General features: G+C 32.3%; 1 protein-coding gene across 1 annotated transcript; it reads left to right on the forward strand.

Moving 5' to 3' along the window:
• The first annotated feature begins 1,098 nt into the window (after positions 1-1,098).
• Positions 1,099-21,708, forward strand: LOC114329999 (alkylglycerol monooxygenase). The gene is made up of 9 exons (XM_028279293.2): positions 1,099-1,490; positions 11,213-11,340; positions 12,242-12,393; positions 12,667-12,770; positions 12,824-12,986; positions 14,406-14,557; positions 16,230-16,364; positions 19,628-19,741; positions 21,267-21,708. Exons 1-9 carry the CDS (start codon positions 1,272-1,274, stop codon positions 21,534-21,536), a joined length of 1,437 nt encoding a protein of 478 aa, XP_028135094.2. The 5' UTR covers positions 1,099-1,271; the 3' UTR covers positions 21,537-21,708.
• The last annotated feature ends 301 nt before the right edge of the window (positions 21,709-22,009 follow it).

Raw genomic sequence — 22,009 nt, forward strand, 5'->3', positions numbered from 1 at the left:
ACATTTGAAAATGATTTTTTCCAAATGGGATAAAGAAATAGAATTTGTTACTCACTAGTAGATAAACTCACATTATGAAATGTGTTTGAAATATTTCCATTGTTTAGATTATATGTATTTTTATTCATCATCATCAGTAGCTCGACAACGATTTTTAAGTCCTGGCTTGTTCTAGGATTTTCCGCCATTCTGTTCTGTTCCTTGCTTTGTTCTTCCAGTGGGTAATCTCAAGTGTTTTCAGATTTTGTTCCACTTGTTCCATGTATCTAAGTTTGGGTCTTCCCTTTGACTTTCTCCCTACTGGTGTTTGCTTCAATATGTGTTTTGGTGTTTCGGTCTCCAACATCCGTTCAGCATGGCACATCCATCGCAGACGTCAGATCTTTATGGATGTTATTACGTCGGGTTCGTTGTATGCTGCGTATAGTTCAAAGTTATATCTTCTGCGCCATACGTCATTTTCTTTCACCCCCTTATATATGTGTCTAAGGATTTTTCGTTCAAACGTACCTAATAAGTTCTCATCGCTTTTCGTCAGTGTCCATGTCTCTGATCCATATATAAGGAGCGGTTTTATCAGGGTTTTGTATATTTTGCATTTGGTTTTTCTTGTGATGTTGTTAGATCTTAGATGTTTAATGAGTCCATTATATGTTTTATTAGCAATATGTATTTTTATTGTTTATTTTAATAATTATAAACAATAAAAAAATTGTTAATTTTCAGGTTTAATTTGCAGCAACTTTTTTATTTATGAACATTCGTTAGTTTCGAAAATCTCATTTTACAGCAAGTATTTTGAAAAAAGTCGTTTGTTGCAAGTTTTCATATATGTACCTAATGCGTAGTTTTTTCACAAAACGAAATTGAAATGAAGGAAAACAGTTGCATTTTTGGCCTAAATGTTAATAAAAATCCATGACGAAGTAAAAATTTCGATACCCATGGGATACGGATACGCTTTTGCTATTCACTTCCTACCAGATATTCCAGTTGAAAAACGGCACCCGTGAATTTTTCGATTATTAAAAAATGTTTCGTTTCCCGGTCTCCGCGGCCCGGTGGGCCAGTCCGGGCTCGGTCCCCACCACCCGCTCTGTTTACATTCTACACCTAATATAAAGCAAAACATTGAACTTAAATATAACACGTTTTATCTTAACTTGTTACACTTCGCCTATTTTTGTAGACCGATTGATTGGAGTGAATCCAACTGATGTTCACCAACGAGTCGTTTTTCCTTTAGTTCCCAGTTAAAAAAATACATCGTAATGAATTCGACGTCTTTTTTGCAAAACCTAAATGGTTCTGATACGACTATCACCTCCGTTTACATCCGTCTGTTGGATAAGGATATCGTCGATAATGTTCCGTTTGATCGAGATATGCTTAAGGACTTTTTCAAAGGTTTAGGTCGAATGTTCTATATAGTGCATCCTGCTGAAACCACCTACCAAGACCCTCAGGCTGTGCCAGAATTTTTCCAAAATGTAAGCGATTTTTTTTATTTATTTTATTATTTTTATTTCAAGATTTATGTACATAAACAAACAATTAATTCCTTTAATACATACTAATTCATTCAGTGGAGAAACGCAATGATTTTGAAAATATTAAACAATGTAAGTCAATGAAATAAAAAGTATACCGTACCGTGGTTATTTATAAACAAATGCATAATAATAATATTTTGATGTCGCTGAACTTAACTTTATCAGAAATGCAAAAATAGTGGTACCTACAGTTTAAAGAACTAGACAACACGAAAACATTTCAAATAATAATAATTTCCATGTTTTGCAGCAAATATACAGTGCTCAACAATTGATATGGATCACCTTAAAAATTGCTTATTTTTAATGCCTCGAATTTCCTTAACCTATTTTTCGATTTGTTTTCTTTGTTAATTTCTTTATTTTTAACATATTATAGCCTTATTCTTTAACAATATCTTTGTAAAAATATCGTGGCTAGACAGGTAAATTGTCATTGTATACCGGGTGTACCAATCAATTTGTGATTTTTTCTCAAAGTTCACCACACCCTGTAGAATATTCCAGGAGGTATAAAATACTGTTTTTCATCAATACAGGGTGTTTTTAAATAAGTATGGCAAACTTTAAGGAGTAATTCTTCTGTATGAAAACATAATTACAGTTTGCTTCATAAATAAACGTATGTCCGCAAATGCTTCGTTTCCGAGATACGGGGGCATTGAAATGTTTCTTACAAACTGACGATTTATTTATTGCTTTTAAACCGGATGCGATATGCAAATGAAATTTGGTGGGCTTTAAGAAGTAGTTATTGCGCATTTTTTGTTATACAATTAGGAATTTAATATTCACCATTGGCGCGCATACAGGTAATATGACCCTTATGTGCGCTAATGGTGAACATGAAATTCTTAATTGTATGTCAAAAAATGCACAATAAAAAAAACGTCAGTTTGTGAGAAACATTTCAACACCCCCTAAATCATCTTGGAGGAGACTACTAACTCATTGAGAGCTTTATTAGTGGACTGTTTAGCATAGGGTGAATTTAAAATAGAATAAAAAAAATAACAGTAAAAAAACCAGACCTTAAAGTAAATTGTAATAAAAATATTTCCTACCTTGTCATTTCTCGTTGCACAAGCTGGAGCAGGCCTGCTATTTTTCGTACTGCTATTGCTGAGTAGTATAAATCACTCGCGAGGACTATATTGAGTTTCTATACACTTTTCGGAATAATTGTAAGTGACTGTTAACCAAGAGAGTTGGTTGGCGAATTGTCTTTTTAAAAATGAGGCGAGTAGGCAGGTAATTACATACAAAAAACTTTAAGGTTTTTACTTGAAAATAATGATAAAAATTAATACATACTCACTGAATTAGGTATTGGCCTACTCGTATATACGGGGTGTCCCATAATATTGAAAAGAAAATGAATTAAAATATTCTTTACAAAAACAAGAAAATTAAAAATTGTTATTCCTACTTATGTGGACGAACCACCCCCTATCTCGGAAACGAAGCATTTGCGGACATACATTTATAAAACAAACTGTCATTAGTTTTTCGTGCAGAATTGCCGCTGAAAGTTTGCCATACTTATATAAAAATACCCTGTATTGATGAAAAACAAGGCTAGTTGTTAAAGTAGGTAATACCTAACTTTTTTATGGTAACCGGTGAATTGTCCGAATGCAATTGCTCGAAATCAATTGCTCGAATTCAATTGCTCGAAAATCAATTGCTCGTAATGAAAATTGCTCAAAATAAAAATTGCTCGAATAAAAAAGAAAATTATATATCTAAAATATTTATTCACAACAATACAGAATATAGACTTAAGAAAGATTCTTGAAATAGGACAAATTATGTAATATTCCACGTACCTATATAATCGTATATTAATTTATGCCGAAAAAGTATTTATTACAAATCTAAAATATCTTTGAAATTTTAAAATAATAAGAAAAATAATGGTTTTGATTTTCTCTCGTTATGATAATTAGGGATTATAATAATTTCCAGGTATTAGGGAAAGATTAAAATTATTAAATACCCATTAACATGTTTACCCACTACCAATGTTTCTTTATTGGGTATGTATTATTATTTTGCATTATTGTGAATAAATATTTTAGATATAATTATAATTCTCTTTTTTATTCGAGCAATTTTCATGTCGAGCAATTGATTTTCGAGCAATTGATTTCGAGCAATTGACCTAGAACCCTTTTTTATTATTCATCATAAGCGAATGAATCAAAAAACAGATTGTTAAGAAAACCTGAGGCTACAGTTGGGTTTTAATTTCAGTATTTTATAAATGCTAGAATAAATACTCCACAGGGTCACAGGGTACACCAGGTATAAAATGACAAATTAGGTACTTGTCTAGCGATAATATTATTATAGTATTTATAGTGATATTCGGCAACAGGTTTAGGAAATTCGAGACATCAAAAATGACCCATTTTTAAGGTGGTGCGTTAATTTCTTGGTGAAGTGTTTAAGAAACTTCGTACGCTTCCAAGGTAAGCAAGACACCTGATCGGTGAATTTGTCGTGTCGTCGCAGCTTGCCATTGGTTAGAAATTGATCTCTAAAATTTAATTTAATTTCTAACCAATGACAAGATGCGACGCCGACGACACGACAAACCCACGAATCAGGCGTCTGAAACTGGCGTCATTGGACGCGAACGAAGTGGTAAATTTATATTGATTTTAAAATTTGTACAGTTAACTTTGAAGGTCTAGCAATGAGATAACCATCTTAAATCTTATCATTTTGTTTTCAGAAAGTGTTTACATTAATACAAACATGTAACACTTTAAAATAAAGATAATTACGCTGTTATGATTATGAATTATGAACATAACATACATATTATTATTTGTATAATTTATATTAAAGTTAATATGATAAAGATAATATGTAGTATCTAATATGATAAGGAAAGTGTGTGCGAGATATTCGAAAATATTGTTAATGCCATAAAAAGCAATTATTTTACCTTTTATTATAAGAATTTCTAAGACAAAACGAGATGTGGTACTCCGGTAGTAGGAGAAACATAGATTTCTTATCGTGGTCTACGCACGATAAAAATCTAAAACTAAGATTAATTTTATTATAAAAATTAAAATTAAACTCACCAGGATTCCGGATTGGACTGCGTCGATATTCACAGGTAGTCCAGAAAGCCCCTGCGCATCCGCTAGGAAAAATATTCCGATTCGGATTTTTTGCACAATCTTACTCAAAAAGGACCCCTTTTAACAAATTTGCATGTTGCCAGGACCAAAAGTTGGTCAAAAATTTTTAAACGTTTTTTTTGTAGGGAACAAAGTTTTTTTAGGTTTTTTGGATCATTCCAAACAGAAAAGGTCTTTAGTGATATTTCTCTAAAGTTGATAGTTTTTGACATAATGCATTATATTATATTATAAGCGATTAAAAATTGAAAAATTGCGAAATCGGCCATTTTGAATCCTCAAAAACTATGTGAAAAACTGAACAATTGAATGTTGCCAAGGTAGGTAGCTATTCTTTAAACATCGATTGATGATATCCCGAAGAGTTTTTTGCAATACAATATTCAAAACTCCTTTGTTTTTTAATTTCTAATCACGCGTGCGCGACACTATTTTCCACTGTTGCATGTGTATACAGTATGGTGCAAATGAAAGGAATAAATTCGTTATTTCGTAAACCGGCGACTTTAAGGAAAAATCACGAAACAGGTCGATTTTTATTTTTAAATTATGATATTGTGGCATATATGATATACTAGTGACATCATCCATCTGGGTGTGATGACGTAATCGATAATTTTTTAATGAGAATAGGGCTCGTGTGCCAGCTCATTTGAAAGGTTCTTCAATTCTCTATTCAGTAATATAAACATTTATATAATTATTTATACAGGGTGTCCTTCTACTTCTTTTTTTGTCAAATGATTTAATTTAATAAAAATTTTTTGGAAACCCTGTATAAATAATTATGTAAATGTTTACATTACTGAATAGAGAATTGAAGAACCTTTCAAATGAGCTACCACGCGACCCCTATTCCCATTTAAGAAAGTCATCGATTACGTCATCACGCCCAGACGGATAACGTCACTAGTATACCATATATGCCACAATATCATAACTTAAAAATAAAAATCGACCTGTTTCGGGTTTTTTCCTTAAAGTCGCCGGTTTACGAAATAACGAATTTATTCCTTTCATTTGCGCCATACTGTATACACATGCAACGGTGGAAAATAGTGTCGCGCACGCGTGATTAGAAATTAAAAAACAAAGGAGTTTTGAACACTGTATTGCAAAAAACTTTTCGGGATTTCATCAATCGATGTTTAAGGAGTATCCACCAACCTTGGCAACATTCAAATTTTAAGTTTTTCAATTTTTCAATTTTTAATCGCTTATATGTCAAAAACTATCAACTTTAGAGAAAAGTCACTAAAGACCTTTTCTGTTTGGAATGATCCAAAAAGCCTAAAAAAACGTTGTTCCATGCAAAAAAAATAAATTTTAGGAAAAAAACAAAAAAAACGTTTAAAAAATGTTTGATTAACTTTTGGTCCTGGCAACATGCAAATTTGTTAAAAGGGGTCCTTTTTGAGTAAGACTGTGCAAAAAATCCGAATCGGAATATTTTTTCTAGCGGATGCGCAGTGGCTTTCTGGACTAAAGTCCGATATTTCGACGTCTTCTCTGACGTCATCTTTAGATCTTCCGGGGTCTCAATCTCCTGTCCCAAAACATTACACTCTTCATTACACTAGTTTTATATCAATCCACTATTTATTGCACTACTACTCAGAATGACTCAGTTGCTTTAACTTGCTCAATATGCAAGGTAAAGGAACTGAATGTTGGATAGTTAAAAAGAAAGAAGAATAACGTATGCATGTGGCGGAAATAAGAATGCTTAGATGGATAGATATTAAGGGAAGTCTAGGAGTGGCACGTTTTACGTTAGGTATGATATGGAGTAGAGGCCTGGACACTTTCCGTATTTTGTGATCTTACGTAGAATGGGCAAGGAATGCGAGATTATTGACACAATCAGAGTGCAAACTAGAATATCTTGGCCATGTTGTGAGGAATGAACAGAGATATGCTTGTTGCAATTAATTCTTCAGGATACGGTATTTGGAAAGTGAAGATTAGGGATAAGAATATCTTAGCTTTAAAACCCGAGAAAGTGGTTCAATACCTCGATAACCGGTCTATTCCGAATAGCAGAAAGCAAAGTTAGGATAGCCAATATCCGGAACGGATAGCACCATAAGAAGAAGAAGAAGCGATGGGCACCAATGTTGCCAAAATGAGACAGCATAGGTAAAGATGGTTCGGTCATGTTCAATGTCGACACATTAATCACCCAATACGTATAATTGCTGATCTGCGGGTTCATGGAAGGAGTAGGAGAGACACACCAAAGAAGATCTGGGAGAGACACCTAGTCAGGACATGTCGGTACAGGGGATTCATATTTATATGATCCAAGATAGAAACTTATGGAGAAATATAAAAATGTAATGCTTTATACAATATGAGATTCACCATATTTTGCCTATCAGAATCTTTCTGGTGTCCTGTCCTGTCATCTATAAAAGCTTTTTGTAGTCTTCCTTAAAATGCACCAAATTTAAATTTTGCATACCTATATTGTTTTTTTCTTAAATTCAATCCCAGAACAAGTTTATTCATCATCATCAAGGCTATTCATTTCGGATGGAATATTTGCCGTTGCCGCTCTGGCCGCTCTTACTTAGAGCTCTCTGATTCGCCTGTTGCGGTGAGTCATTTGTGTGTTCTCAAAGTTTGTTTTGTGACTTGGTTTCCTTACAATTTTCTTCTACTTATTTCGATATGTGCAAAGTTCCCTCCAGTTTCTTACTTTCCGGATTTTGATATCTTTCATGACCTGATCCTCCCATCTCTCTTTGGCTCTTCCATTTGGTCTTTCAGTTTCTGGTTTCCATCTGGTGATCTTCTTAATCAGTAGGTCGTTTTTTTCTCTCTGTGTCCTAGCCATCTCAGTCTTTGTGCTTTAATAAATCTAACTATATCTTCCCCCTTCATTATGTCTCTTAATTTATAGTTCATTGTTTTTCTCATTTCTCCGTTGTCCAGTCTTATCGGGCCCATAATCCGTCTGAGGATTTTCCTTTTTTCAAACTGATAAACAGGTTTATTATTAATGTTTAATTGTTTAATAACAGCTATAGGAATACTGACTTGCACTTATGCGTTTTTTTATAACAGGAAAAAGTGAAAGTGTATTATATTATGTTTAACTAATAAATATTTATTATCACTTTAAGTAGTTATTTGTTTTGAACGTGATACATATTGGAATACTATATTAGTCAAGAAATATTTTATTGACCGATAAAGCTATCAAAATACTCATTAATATATTTAGTTTTCTGCAATGTTATATTATCTAAACAAGGATAGTGTAAGTGGTTACATCAATAACTAACTTTGGGATGTTTTTAGTAATAGCATATCAAATTGTCAGGATTTTTCGAGGAATAGATTCAAAACATTGTATAGATAAATAAAAACCCTCAGCGTCTTGTTTCCATCTCTTGGAAAACGTGTTCAAAATAGCGTATAATTTGTTCTGTTGCATCTTCTTCTTTAAGCTCAGCCTTCTCTGTCCTGATTTCAATTTCAGAATTCGTTATCTATTACAATTTGTTCTCTTTAAGACGCACATCCATGCATCTTTGAGCTATAATAGCCACTTTACACCATGCAACTAATTGCGCAATTAATTGCACAATTTCTTGCAGCAATAGAAATTGCATCGTGTCATACGCGAATTGCACAGAAAAGCTGCAACTTCTTGCAGCAATTTCTTGCTGCAAGAAGTTGCAGCTAGATAGAACATGTCCTATTTTTCATGCAATTTTTTCTGCAATTTGGGTATATTTTTAGTAACTTTTAAGGCTACACTGTTTGTTTTTACTACATTGACATTCTGTCATCCTAAATTTCAAACTAAACAATTTTTTAACAAAACTAAAGAAACTTTTTACCAATTTCACGCTGCATACATAACATTATTCTGGTGGATAACTTTAATTATGAACACAGGGATTAAAAAAACTATTTTCTATTTGTATTTCTTACAACTTGTTTCCTTTTGTAAATGAATAAATAGGTATACTTGCATTAGGTATTAATTGATTTGGTTATAATAGGTACATTATAATTTTCTCAAATTATAATCTAACATTTTTAATCTAAGATCTGGTGCGGTAGCACGCCAAATAGAATTCTATTTTAGCCTATTCTATTCTGCCTAGCAACCGTCGATTCTCCCATTATGAAATTCTATTTTGTGATGTCAGCAAAATAGAATTCTATTTGGCGTGCTCTGGGCCCAGATAACTCTACTCAAAAAATTACATTTAATTTATAAAAACAACATAACCTAAAATTTATGCTATTTTGTCAAAGTTTCTGTCGATTTCATGTCAGTTTATGCAATTGCTTGTACCGTGTAATCACTTTATTGGAGAAAGTTAGTTGCAACTTATTGCAAAAGTTCTTGCGCAAGAAATTGTGCAATTAATTGCGCAATTACTTGCATCGTGTAAAGTGGCTAAGATATTTAAGGTCAAAAAATCTTCTTCTTCTTTTTTTCTCAAAATGTTATTTTATGCGATTTTACAGTGATCTGGTGTTTATTTAAATAAATTTGCATTTTCTGTCGTAAAGTATCAATGAAAAACATATTTTAATAGAAAGGACTCAAAAAATGTCATTATATGGCATTATAACAAGTTATTTTGAATCAAAACAAGTTTTTGATAAAATTTTATAGTGTAAAAAACGTTAAAATACCGTTTTTTGCATTTTCCTCCATTCCCAAAATACATCATCATCGATTGGGCTGAAAATTTGCCCACAGATATCCAAAAGATATGACTTTAAGTAGTTAGAAGGATTTGAATTATATTACAATACCAAAAAAGTTACATGCAGTAATATCAGACTCAAAAGTATATATTAGTCCAGTCGGGATAGCATTTGACCTTGAATGCCGAGCTGCCCAAAATTTTATTTTTTTGATCTTTAGGGGAGTCAATAGTAGCCTAAATTTAAAATCACGAATGAATGCCTCCGTTACGTTAGCCGCCATCTTGATTTTAAAGGAGAACCTGTTTTGCTCAATATCTCCGACATTTTTAACTTTTCGACAAAAATGGTAGGAACTGAAATTGTTCCAAATAAATCGTATTTACAAATATTACATTTTCTTTTTAACAATTTTTGTCGTGAGGTCGATATTTTCGAGTTAATTGTACTTACAGTAGACGCCTATATTTTTAACTATAATATTGCATGTAACTTTTTTGGTATTGTAATATAATTCAAATCCTTCTCACCGTTTAAAGTTCTGTGTTTTGTCTATCTGTGGGCAAATTTTCAGCCAAATCGATTATGATGTATTTTGGGAATGGAGAAAAATGTAAAACACGGTATTTTAACGTTTTCTACACTATAAAATTTGATCAAAAGCTTGTTTTGAATCAAAGTAACTTGTTATAATGCCATATAATGACATTTTTGAGTCCCTTCTATAAAATATAATGTTTTCCATTGATACTTTACGATAGAAAATGCAAATTTGTATAAATAAACACCAAATCACTGTAAAATCGCATAAAATAACATTTTGAGAAAAAAAGATTTTTTGACGTTAAATATCTTATTTTTACGTCCCGCAAAAGCTATATACCAATTTTCAGACAAATCGGAGGTCCAAAATTTTTTTTGCTCCAAAATTGAGTGATTTGAAGTGGAATGACCCGTATACGCTGTGAGCTCGTACATAGAGGGGAATATTTACAAATTCGCGAGCGCCAGTAGTGACAAGTCTGTAAACCTTTACCGGAAATTTGACATAAATGTCAAAGTGATTAATTTAAAATTAAAATTAAAAACATTAATTATAAAAAATATTAGTTGGTCAAAGCTGTGGTATATATTTTTACCTTAAATATACTTACGTTTTAAATACTGAATTTAAGTTTTTTTTAATGTTCCGTAATATATAATTATAAATTAATCTAATAATCTTAGCACCATCTACACGATAATTGTGAAAGTATCCGAAGTAAGAAATTCATATTTTATCAATAGAACGTCAAAATGATTAGCAAAATCTTAAAAATATCGAATACAATTTAATTACTTTTTTGCGTTGTAAATATTAAGCGATAACAATTAAATAATAAATTTAAAAATTACCGGTGAAAGTTGAATTAGTAGTCCGCTAGGAGCGACACCAGCGAAGCTCAGAGCCTATACATCTCAACTGCATAGAGAAGAGTCGACCAGACGTAGCATTTTGATAAGCTTAGTCGAATTTCGAGTTTTATTCGAGAATCACAAAGCAGTTTTTTGATTTTGTTCGAAAGATTTTCTGACCTGTTCTATTCTCGATTTTATTTCTAGATCAGGATTTAGGCTACTATCGATGTATCATCGGGGTATCTGATGCTGATTCAATACTAGTTTGCCATTTGTATTTTTCGGCATGCCCGTTTTCTATCGATGTGTTACTTTAATTTTTTTATGTTTGTTAAAACTATCTGTATTTTCTGGCATTCTTCTATTTCTGCGCATTGTAAATTAAAAACAAATAATTCTAATAATTCAATAATTTATGTATTTCAGGCCTGGCCCTACTTCCTGTTGTTCATGTTAATCGAAAATATAATTTTATTTATGGAAAATAAGCCGATTTATAGACTTAATGATGGACTAACCAGTATTTCTCATGGCTTAATACAACACTCCGGAAAGTAAGTAACATTGTTTTGCTTATCTTAAACAATATTTACCTACCCGATAAGTAAAATTAATTGATAAATAAGTATGAGAATTCTATGTATTCTCTACACTTTTATATGAAGTTAAAGCCTGGACAATTACGGACGCAACTGAAAAAGGCCTTGCCAGCTTTGAGATGTAGTGTTATCTAAGATTGTGGAAGATATCATGAATGAGAAAATAAAAAAACATACTCAAAAAACAAGTACAATCCTTTATAAAAGGTATATTTATTAAAATTCTTCAAAAAGGGCTAGATCACAGAACTAGTTTTCGATCTGATAACAAATCATCTTCAGTGCTGACATGCTAACCACCAAAATACAAAAATATTCGGGTAAAAACCCTTTAAACTTGATCCGCCATTGAAACATTGATTATAATTGTGAAATTGAACATGGATGCACAAAATATCACATGTATTCTGCTCAGGGTACCATTTGAGCCCAAATTGAGTTGTTCACATGTTGAATAGATGGTGGCATCTTAACATACTCAACACTAGGAAGGAACGCAAAATGAGCTACTTTGATCACATACCTACTAAGAAATGAAAAACATGAGTTGATGCGTTTGGTTATACAATCGCGGAAAATGGGAGGAAAAGAGGACCGGGGAGACGACGCACTTCTTGATTGAAATTTTAAAGCAGTGGAGTGGAAAAACAATAATTCAGAACTGCTGCTGACAGAGTTAAATGGGTCCTAATGATCGCCAAGTTTCTTAAAAATGGGACACACTAAGAAGAGGAGTACCATTTAATTCCCAGAAAATACAAAATCGTAACCGAACAAAAGATTAAATTCAGCATAATTTTAATTATATTTGTTCGTATATTTAACAAGCGTTTTTTATTGTATTTATTTTTTACAGATTAATATTTAGAGGCAGTGAGAGTTATTTGTATTTTTACATACATCAACATTTTTGCCTTATAAATCTTCCTTGGAACAATTCGATGACATGGTATTTAGCAGCACTAGGAGTAGATTTTTGTTACTACTGGGTCCATAGAGCTTGTCATGGTAGGTACATATTTATTTTTTATATTAGCAATTCAATATTATAAAAATATTTTCAATGAAAATTGAGGGTTTCTGTTTAGAAACCCCCAATTATATTATTTAGGACTTCTCTAAGTTAAAATTTGTGTTTTGCTTTTATTATTGAATTTTTTATTTATAATCATATCCTTTCTACCATACAATGGTGTAGGTATATTAATACTACACAATAACCCTATTAATACTGCAAAATTATTGAATATTATCTATTATAACTGTTATTTTTCTTTTCAGAGGTCCATATTTTATGGGCTCAACATCAAGTGCATCACAGTTCAGAAGAATTTAACCTGGCTGTAGGCTTGCGACAGTCCCTCTTTCATGGATGGTGTGGATTTGTAAGTTAACTACATAATAGTAATTTACATTTTATTTATTTATATTTCTTTAGTTGTTCTATCTACCTTTGGCGTTTGTTATACCACCAGCACATTTTGTGACTCATCAACAGTTCAACCTACTGTACCAGTTCTGGATCCATACAGTAACTGTCACCACCCTTGGACCTCTAGAGTATATATTTAATACTCCACAGCACCATAGAGTACATCATGGTAAGAGCAATTTCGTTTTGTTAATCCTTTTTAATAAGTTGCTTTGATCTGTCTATTCTAAATTTCAAACACGGCAGATAATTTCTTGAAAATGCAATAATATTGAACTATGGGCTTCTACAAGTTGAAACACATATAGCTTAGAGTGAAGACAAGGATATTGAAGAATTTTACGGTCATATTTAACAAGTAGTGGTTTTTTTGAACAAATAACCAGAGTTTGAATTCTGGCTTTATAGAAGAATCTTGAAAATACTTTGGACAACCTACACCACCAACGAAAATGTTCTGAGGAGAATAGGTACAGATAGGGAGCTGTTAAAGATCATCAAGGTTAGAAAAGTTAGCTACCTGGGACACATCATCCAAAGTAAGCTTGAAGAAAAACGGGTTCCCGGTAGGCGCCAGATTTCATGGCTTAGAAATATCAGAGACTGGACCGGCCTTGATTCAACATCTTTGTTTAAAGTCGCATTGGACAGAGACAGATTTGCCAGTGTATTCGCTAACCTCCACTAAAGGAAAGGAAACAGCACCACAAGAAGAAGATTGAACAAGTATAGAATAATATGTTAAAAAACATGAAATTGTTGTTATAATGGTTGATCTAAGATGGGCTGGATATGTCCATAGGCTCCCTAATAATCGCCTGATTATCCAAGCTCCCTAATAATATAATCACCAAGTTGATCTGTGAGGACGCCCCTGCAGGACAAGGTCCTTAAGACGTCCAAGAATGTGATAGAGAGATAACATGGTCAGATTAAACAATGGAGCAAGCCACTGACTCAACTATCATGGACGACCGTTCCAGTTGGAAGGGGGTTGTACAGTCAGCTAATACCCTCCTTGGATCATAGTTCTATAAGAAGAAAAAGAAGAAGAATCACATTTTTTTTAGAACAATGTATCAAAAAGAACGAAGAAAGACCAATGGATGTATTAGAAATTTTAAACACTTTAGTCTGTTTTAAAATAATATTAAGAAAAAAATAAATTACTTTTAAAGTAAATTAAAAACTTTTTGTGTGGTATAAAATTTAATTAAGAATTAAAATTCTAAAAAAATCCAAACGGAGTACATTGCTTGTTCAAAACGTTTTCGGACTTATTAGTCTATCTTCAGTGAATTCAGTGTCCTTGCTAAATAGTCACAAAACCAAACATTGGTTGAATTAAATATTTGATTTACATTAAAAATGTGTGAAAATAATGTCCCTCAAAGTCGATGATAATCGATTACTTCCAGAAACATGTGAAGACTTATTGTTATGTTAAAGATTACTTTAACATTGTTACCTATACGTCCACTTTGGACCACGTTAGTCTGCTAAGATTGTTGCAAACTCATTTAAAAACTTATACCAAATTTATCTAAAAATAATGGCCACAAAGCTTATGATTATTTCTGGTTTTTAGGAAGTAACATTTATTGTTTGGATAAAAATTTTGGAGGCGTTTTAATCATTTGGGATCGTCTATTTGGAACTTTTGCCAGTGAGAAGAAAGACGAGGAAATTATTTATGGTCTTGTTTTTAATCAACCATCGTTTAACCCACTTCATCTTCAGGTAAAGTCAATAGTAATAACATGCATTTATATGTACTTATTATGTATCATACTTCTTAATTCAATAAGACGTCAGTCGGTGGTAGATGAAAAAAAATTGATTACCTAACTGTATATATACTGCTTTAACTCTTTTCTTGGCAAACCAAAATAAAAATGTGAAAAGTGTGTTTTCTTTCTATTAATGCCCTTCTAGATTTATTTAAAAATTCATGAAATAGAAATTTTACCTTTAGTTTATTGCTAAGTATCAAATTTGAATTTATTAAAAATTTGTTACATATCTAAATATGCGACGATTTTTTATAATTCAAGAAACAAAAAACAACTAAAATTTACACTTTCTATTTATAGGATAATTGCACAATATGAAACAATCACCACAATAAAAAAACACACTATTTCTTACAAAAAAATAAAAGTTACTAAATGCAGTCAAGGTCCTTCTCAAAAATTTATCAAATATATCCAACAGATGACAGATGGCATCAATTAGAAATGATCAGAAATCGGTAATACATAATAAAAATATAAGCCAACTATTGCCATTTAGGGATAGTTTCATATTATTAGTACAAAATATGACTAACAAAATATACCTAAGTTACCTAGAACTCATCTAGGACTTAAAATGAAAATGTTACAAATTTGTTACATTGCCAAGAAGAGGGTTAAGAAGACACTGACATCTCCATACGTCCGCTTCGGTCTCTCCAGACGTCTTCAGTGGGGTTACATGGATCGAAACGAAGCCAAGCTGTCTATCTAATCAGAATTATAAAAACAATTCTGCGTATCGGACTCTGTAGCTGTAGCGACATTTATTAAAAAAAAAGAAGTCTCAGATCTAAACAATAAATTTATAAAATTCTCGTAGAACCACTTTCTGGCAACGTCCTTAATCTCTGTCTTTTACAATTTATAAGGCAAGGAGACGACGAATAAAGGAGACGAGAGGGACACTACAATATGCAGTCACATTTCATTACACGGAATCAACTTTCGTTGGAATTTTTCCTAGACGAATAGACGGAGTGTGGCTACATATTGTAGATTCCCTTTCGTCTCATTTATTCGTCGTCTTCTTGCCTTATAAATAAGAGATTAAGGATGTTACCAAAAAGTGGTTGCACGTTCCATGAGAATTTTCAGATTTATTGTTTAGATCTAGGATGTCTCATTTCTCATTAATAAAATTCGCTAGCGCTACAGCGTCCGATACGCAGAATTATTCTTATAATTTTGTGCTTAAAGGTTTCGTTTCGATTCGATTCAGAGGTGTTCACGTAGCCCCACTGAAGAGGTCTGGAGAGACCGGAACGGACGTATGGGGATGGTGGACCATCTTTGAACTGAAGTAAAACATAAGCTGTTTTTAATTTCTCACTTTACTCATATTATGAGTCCACGGAAGAAACTTTCGTTGGAATTTTTCCTAGACGAATAGACGAAATGTGATATTGTAGTGTCCCTTTCGTTTCCTTTATTCATCGCCTCCTTGCCTTATAAATTGTAAGCAAAAGTCAGAGATTAATGATATTACCAGAAAGTGGTTCCATGAGAATTTACAGATTTATTATTTAGATCTGGATCTTCTCATTTCTCTTTCAAATTATTATTTGTTGTATGGCATACTGATCTATTTTTATTTAAACTATATCTGTTTATTTTAGAGTTTTTACACAAGATACGTAATTGAAAGATTCAACAGCATGAAATCGTGGAACAATAAATTAGCTGCTATATTTTACGGTCCAAGCTGGCAACCTGGTAAACCTCGATTGGGATTGGAAGAGGATAAAGTAAAAGTAAGTATTACCTTTCGTAAACTATATCCTTTATAGGCCTGGATCCCGCATACCAAAAAAAGTTTATTAATAGCAAGCTGAAAATTTGTTAATAGATTAACGGTGTCTAGTCGGACAAACTTTGATGTACGGGAGTACTGGAACAGGAGAAGTTTTAATTGTGGAACGTGATTTTAATTGTGGAACATGCCATTCTGATATAGTCCAGAAAGCCACTGCGCATCCGCTAGGAAAAATATTCTAATTCGGATTTTTTGCACAATCTTACTCAAAAAGGACCCCTTTTAACAAATTTGCATGTTGCCACGACCAAAAGTGGGTCAAAAATTTTTTAAACGTTTTTTTTTTGTTTTTTTCCTAAAATTATTTTTTTGCATGGAACAAATTTTTTTTACGTTTTTTGGATCATTCCAAGCAGAAAAGATCTTTAGTGACTTTTCTCTAAAGTTGATAACATATAAGCGATAAAAATTGAAACATTGCGAAATCGGCCATTTTTAACCCTCAAAAATTATGTGAAAAACTGAAAATTTTAATGTTGCCAAGGTAGGTAGATATTCTTTAAACATCGATTGATGAAATCCCGAAGAGTTTTTTGCAATACAATATTCAAAACTCCTTTGTTTTTTAATTGCTAATCAAGCGTGCGCGACACTATTTTCCACCGTTGCATGTGTATGCAGTATGGTGCAAATGAAAAGAATAAATTCGTTATTTTGTAAACCGGCGACTTTAAGGAAAAATCCCGAAACAGGTTGATTTTTATTTTTAAGTTATGATATTGTGACATATATGGTATACTAGTGACGTCATCCATCTGGGCGTGATGACGTAATGGATGATTTTTTTAAATGAGAATAGGGGTCGTGTACTAGCTCATTTGAAAGGTTCTTCAATTCTCTATTCAGTAATATAAACATTTACATAATTATTTATACAGGGTGTCCAATAATTTAATTTTTTTGTCAATTTGGCAAATGATTTAATTTAATAAAAATTTTTGGACACCCTGTATAAATAATTATGTACATGTTTATATTACTGAATAGAGAATTGAAGAACCTTTCAAATGAGCCAGCACATGACCCGTATTCTCATTTAAAAAAATCATCGATTACATCATCACGCCCAGATGGATGACGTCACTAGTATACCATATGTATGTCACAATATCATAACTTAAAAATAAAAATCGACCTGTTTCGGGATTTTTCGTTAAAGTCGCCGGTTTACGAAATAACGATTTTATTCCTTTCATTTGCGGTCGGTGGAAAATAGTGTCGCGCACGCTTGATTAGCAATTAAAAAACAAAGGAGTTTTGAATATTGTCTTGCAAAAAACTCTTCGAGATTTCATCAATCGATGTTTAAAGAATATCTACCTACCTTGGCAACATTCAAATTTTCAGGTTTTCACATAGTTTTTGATGGTTAAAAATGGCCGATTCGCAATTTTTCAATTTTTAATCGCTTATGTGTCAAAAACTATCAACTTTAGAGAAAAGTCACTAAAAATCTTTTCTGCTTGGAATGATCCAAAAAACCTAAAAAAATTTTGTTCCATGCAAAAAAAAATAATTTTAGGAAAAAAACAAAAAAAAAAAACGTTTAAAAAATTTTTGACCAACTTTTGGTCCTGGTAACATGCAAATTTGTTAAAAGGGGTCCGTTTTGAGTAAGATTGTGCAAAAAATCCGAATTAGAATATTTTTCCTAGCGGATGCGAAGTGGCTTTCTGGACTAATAAGTTTATGATTGTGAAAATTTTTTGCTCAATTAGAAATCCAATGAAATCAATTAATTTGTGGTCATCTGATTGAATACAACCAATAAAACCAACATTATACTGAAAACAGATCCCATGGGCTGTTTTCACTCAATCATGTAGCTATGGATACCTACATTTCGTTTCATTTCGATTTTGACATTTCAAATATTCAATATTTCAAAATGTCACGATTTGGTTGTAATACTGATGAGAATATTAATGAAATTATCGAATCAAATATACCAAAGAATACTGTTTACAGTAAAAAATTTGTATGGAAAGCGGTTATGGACTTTTGCAATGATAGAAAATATGAATTAGATGGAAATCGGACGGTGGAAGAATTGTTAATTGCACATTTAAATAAATTGTTTCTGCTCTGTATTTTTTTTTTTTTTTCATAACCAGCAAAAAATTTTCTATCCGAATAACCCTCGAACATTGATAAATGCTCAAAAATTTTTTAACAACTTTCTCAAGCTTGTTGCTTACAGGCAACAGACCTCCGCCTACGGCGTCGGTCTGTTTCCAAGCAAAAAGCTTTCGAAATCTGTTATAAAATTTTTTCGAACAATTATCAATGTCCTTGGGTTATTACTACTGAAAACTAACCGGTTGTTTTTAAGTTTAGGTATTCAATAGCAAACTATATAAAATATGAAAAATGTTTGTTCGACAAATTTGTTGTCATTTTAATAACTGACACGAGAACATGTCAAATGACAGGAATTATGTTGGTTGTAAATAGCAGTCTGATATTTGCGTGACAGTTTACTGAAAGGGTAACAAATCAATTGGAAGTTTTGTCCTACAAAATACATGGGACGTTTTCGTAGTTTGATGTTCGAAACCTGTAACCTGTTCCACAATTAAAACTTCCCCTCTTTCAATGTTCCCGTACATCAAAGTTTGCCCGACTAGACACGTGTATTCAAGAACATTGTTTCATGTTTCTGTTCTTCCTTACAAATTTCCAACGAGTACTGTCGTAACTCCATAATATTATTTTCTTCGCGGTAACGTGAAGAGGAGATTGAGATACGATATTTATATTAATGCGCATTGTGTTGCCTACATTAAGATATCATTTGTTATAATATTCTCTTAACGAAATTTCTGTATTATGAAACGCGTTTATGGTAATAACTTGGTAATAATATGGTAATAAACTAAAAAAAATGAGTTACAACAGTTTTAGTTGGGAGGGTCGATGTCGATATGGAATTAGATGAGCACCAAGACGTTTGGTATTATTGGCTAAATTGCAACGTCTATGGCAGCGTCAGGTTAGACAAATGATTGAATGCGGAATAAATCATAGGATATGTAATCAGAATCAGAATTTAGGATATGTAATCAGCAAATATGACCTCATATATATTTTTTTTTGTTTTGGATGATCGATATGCATTTTTTTATAAAAGCCCTGTTTCTTTTGTTATCCTAGAAATTTTACTTTTACATTTATTTCTTACATTGTTTTACTTTTTTTCAGGTAACCAAAAGAGAAAAATATAATATCAGTCTTCCTTTTTGGTGCAATGCTTACCTTCTCTTACATTTTTCTTTGGTAGTTTATGGATATCAGTACTTAGCGACTCTTCATATGGTACGTACCAATTCCATGTAAATATAAAGACTTTATATATAGAATCAGGAAACCTACTGGGATTTAGAAAAGGGATTTGGCACTAGAGAGGCATTATTTAATATACAAACACTCATAAAACGGTATCGAGATGCCAACTGTGACATATTCATGTGTCTATATATGACTTTCAGAAAACCTTCGACAAAATACAACACACAAGGCTTGCTAACATATTGCGGAATACAAAAATAGCTGATCAGGATGTAAGAATCATTACAAATTTATACCGATATCAGAAAGTCATAATACGAGTAGATCAACAAAAGCTAAAGAGAGACCTATAAGAAGAGGAGTACTACAAGGATGTGGACTATCCTCTCTACTTTTTAATATGTGCTCAGAAGAGATGCTTAAAGAGGCACTAGAAGACATCAATGAATCCGTATCAATTAACGGAACACGAGTGAATAATCTCAGATATGCAGACGATTCAATACTCCTCGCGGGCAAAGAAGGGCTGCTGCAAATTTTAGTTGATCGCACTACGCAGTACTGCGAGAGGTATGGAATGGCTCTGAACACAAAAAGACAAGAATCGTGATTGTCAGTAAGAATAAGATTGAAGACCAAACAATCTACATTAAAAGGAAGTACCGAGATACAATTACTTGGGATGTGAGCTAAATGAATAATGGGACGGCGGCCTTGAAATAAAACGACGCATTGGTTGGTGAGAAGCGCTTTCAATAAGATGAAAGCAGTATTATGCAATGAAAAACTGAGAATAGAAATTAGAACTAGAATATTCGGATGCTACATAATATACTATTCTCAACACTATGAAGTATCTCACTCTTAAACGAAACACTCAAACGAAGAAAAGAACAATGAGCAAATTTGGTCACATACTAAGAAATTAAAAATATGAGTTGATGAGGTTGGTTATACAAGGGAAAGTGGGAGGAAACGAGAGCCGGGAGCACGACGCACTCCTGAGCAGTTGAGTGGAAAAAATACAATAGTACTTTTCAGAACCGCTGCAGACAGAGTAAAATAGGCCGTGATGATCGCCTATGTCCTTAAAGGATGAGCCATACAAAGAAGAATTATATGTTAAATATTATATGTTAAATTTTATACCTAATGGCCGGTTTCACCAACGACAAATAGTAATTTATTCTATGAATAAAGTTATTCGACCAACAAACTGACATTTTTTCATTTTACTAATGTCAAATAAGACTTATATTATTTATTTATCAAAGAAATACTTACTCTTCGAATAAATTGACAAGTTAATATCGCTGTAAATATTTATAAGCAAGTAAATTCGCCAGTTTAACTTTAAATTATCAAAATTATATTGAAACAAAATATAAATGTCTAATAAATTGTATTCGGCGAATAGCTATTAATTGATTTATTTGTTGTTGGTAAAACCGGACCTAAATAGTGTCAGAAAAAGCTTTGGATTCATATTTTAATATCATTTCGTACTTTGTTATTAAAACATTAGTTTTATTTTTACTTTTCTTTGTTTCAGACTATAAATCCACTATCAGTTCTGATGTTCGTGATATATATTATCGCCTCCCTCACAACCATCGGTATGCTCTTCGACAACAAACCTTACGCTTGTATCCTGGAACTGCTAAGATGCATGCTACTTGTAACTGCAATACAACGAATCAATTTCAACAGAGTCGACAGCGATGTCTTAACATACGTAGAAGCTTTTTTCTTGCTGTCAGCGCTATTTTGGTTCCTCCAAAGTATAAAAGTCCTCCAAGTATTAAAAATGAATGTTAAGTAGAATTCTTTACTTGTAAACTGCTGTAAATGTTATGACTGATTTTAATTGTGATGTAGGTGTTAAGTTTATAGTGATATACTTCAAAAGTAATTATTGTCTAGTGTTAAATTGTATCAATTTACAAATTGTATTATTTATTATTTTAATGGTAATAAACAAATGTTTCAATTTACTTAAATTTTATATATTTAGTTAATATGGCTTTTTGGGTGTCAATATTTCATCCTTTATATTGCTATTTATTTATTTACAAAGCTAACAGGCCTTGAAGGTGTTGGCTTCTTGTCCAATCATGCTTCTTGCCTAATAAATTGACTAACTAGTCTCCTCCATTAATTCCTGTTAGCTGCTCTTTGTTCACAACCATCAAGTCCTTCTTTTCTAAGCTCGTCCTGTACGCTACCAAACCATCTTTTCCTGGGTCGTCATTTCCTTCTTTTCGTGATTGAGCTCCGTTTTAGAATCATCTTTCT

This window comes from Diabrotica virgifera, chromosome 5 (assembly GCF_917563875.1).
Source record: "Diabrotica virgifera virgifera chromosome 5, PGI_DIABVI_V3a".
Classification (NCBI taxonomy): domain Eukaryota; kingdom Metazoa; phylum Arthropoda; class Insecta; order Coleoptera; family Chrysomelidae; genus Diabrotica; species Diabrotica virgifera.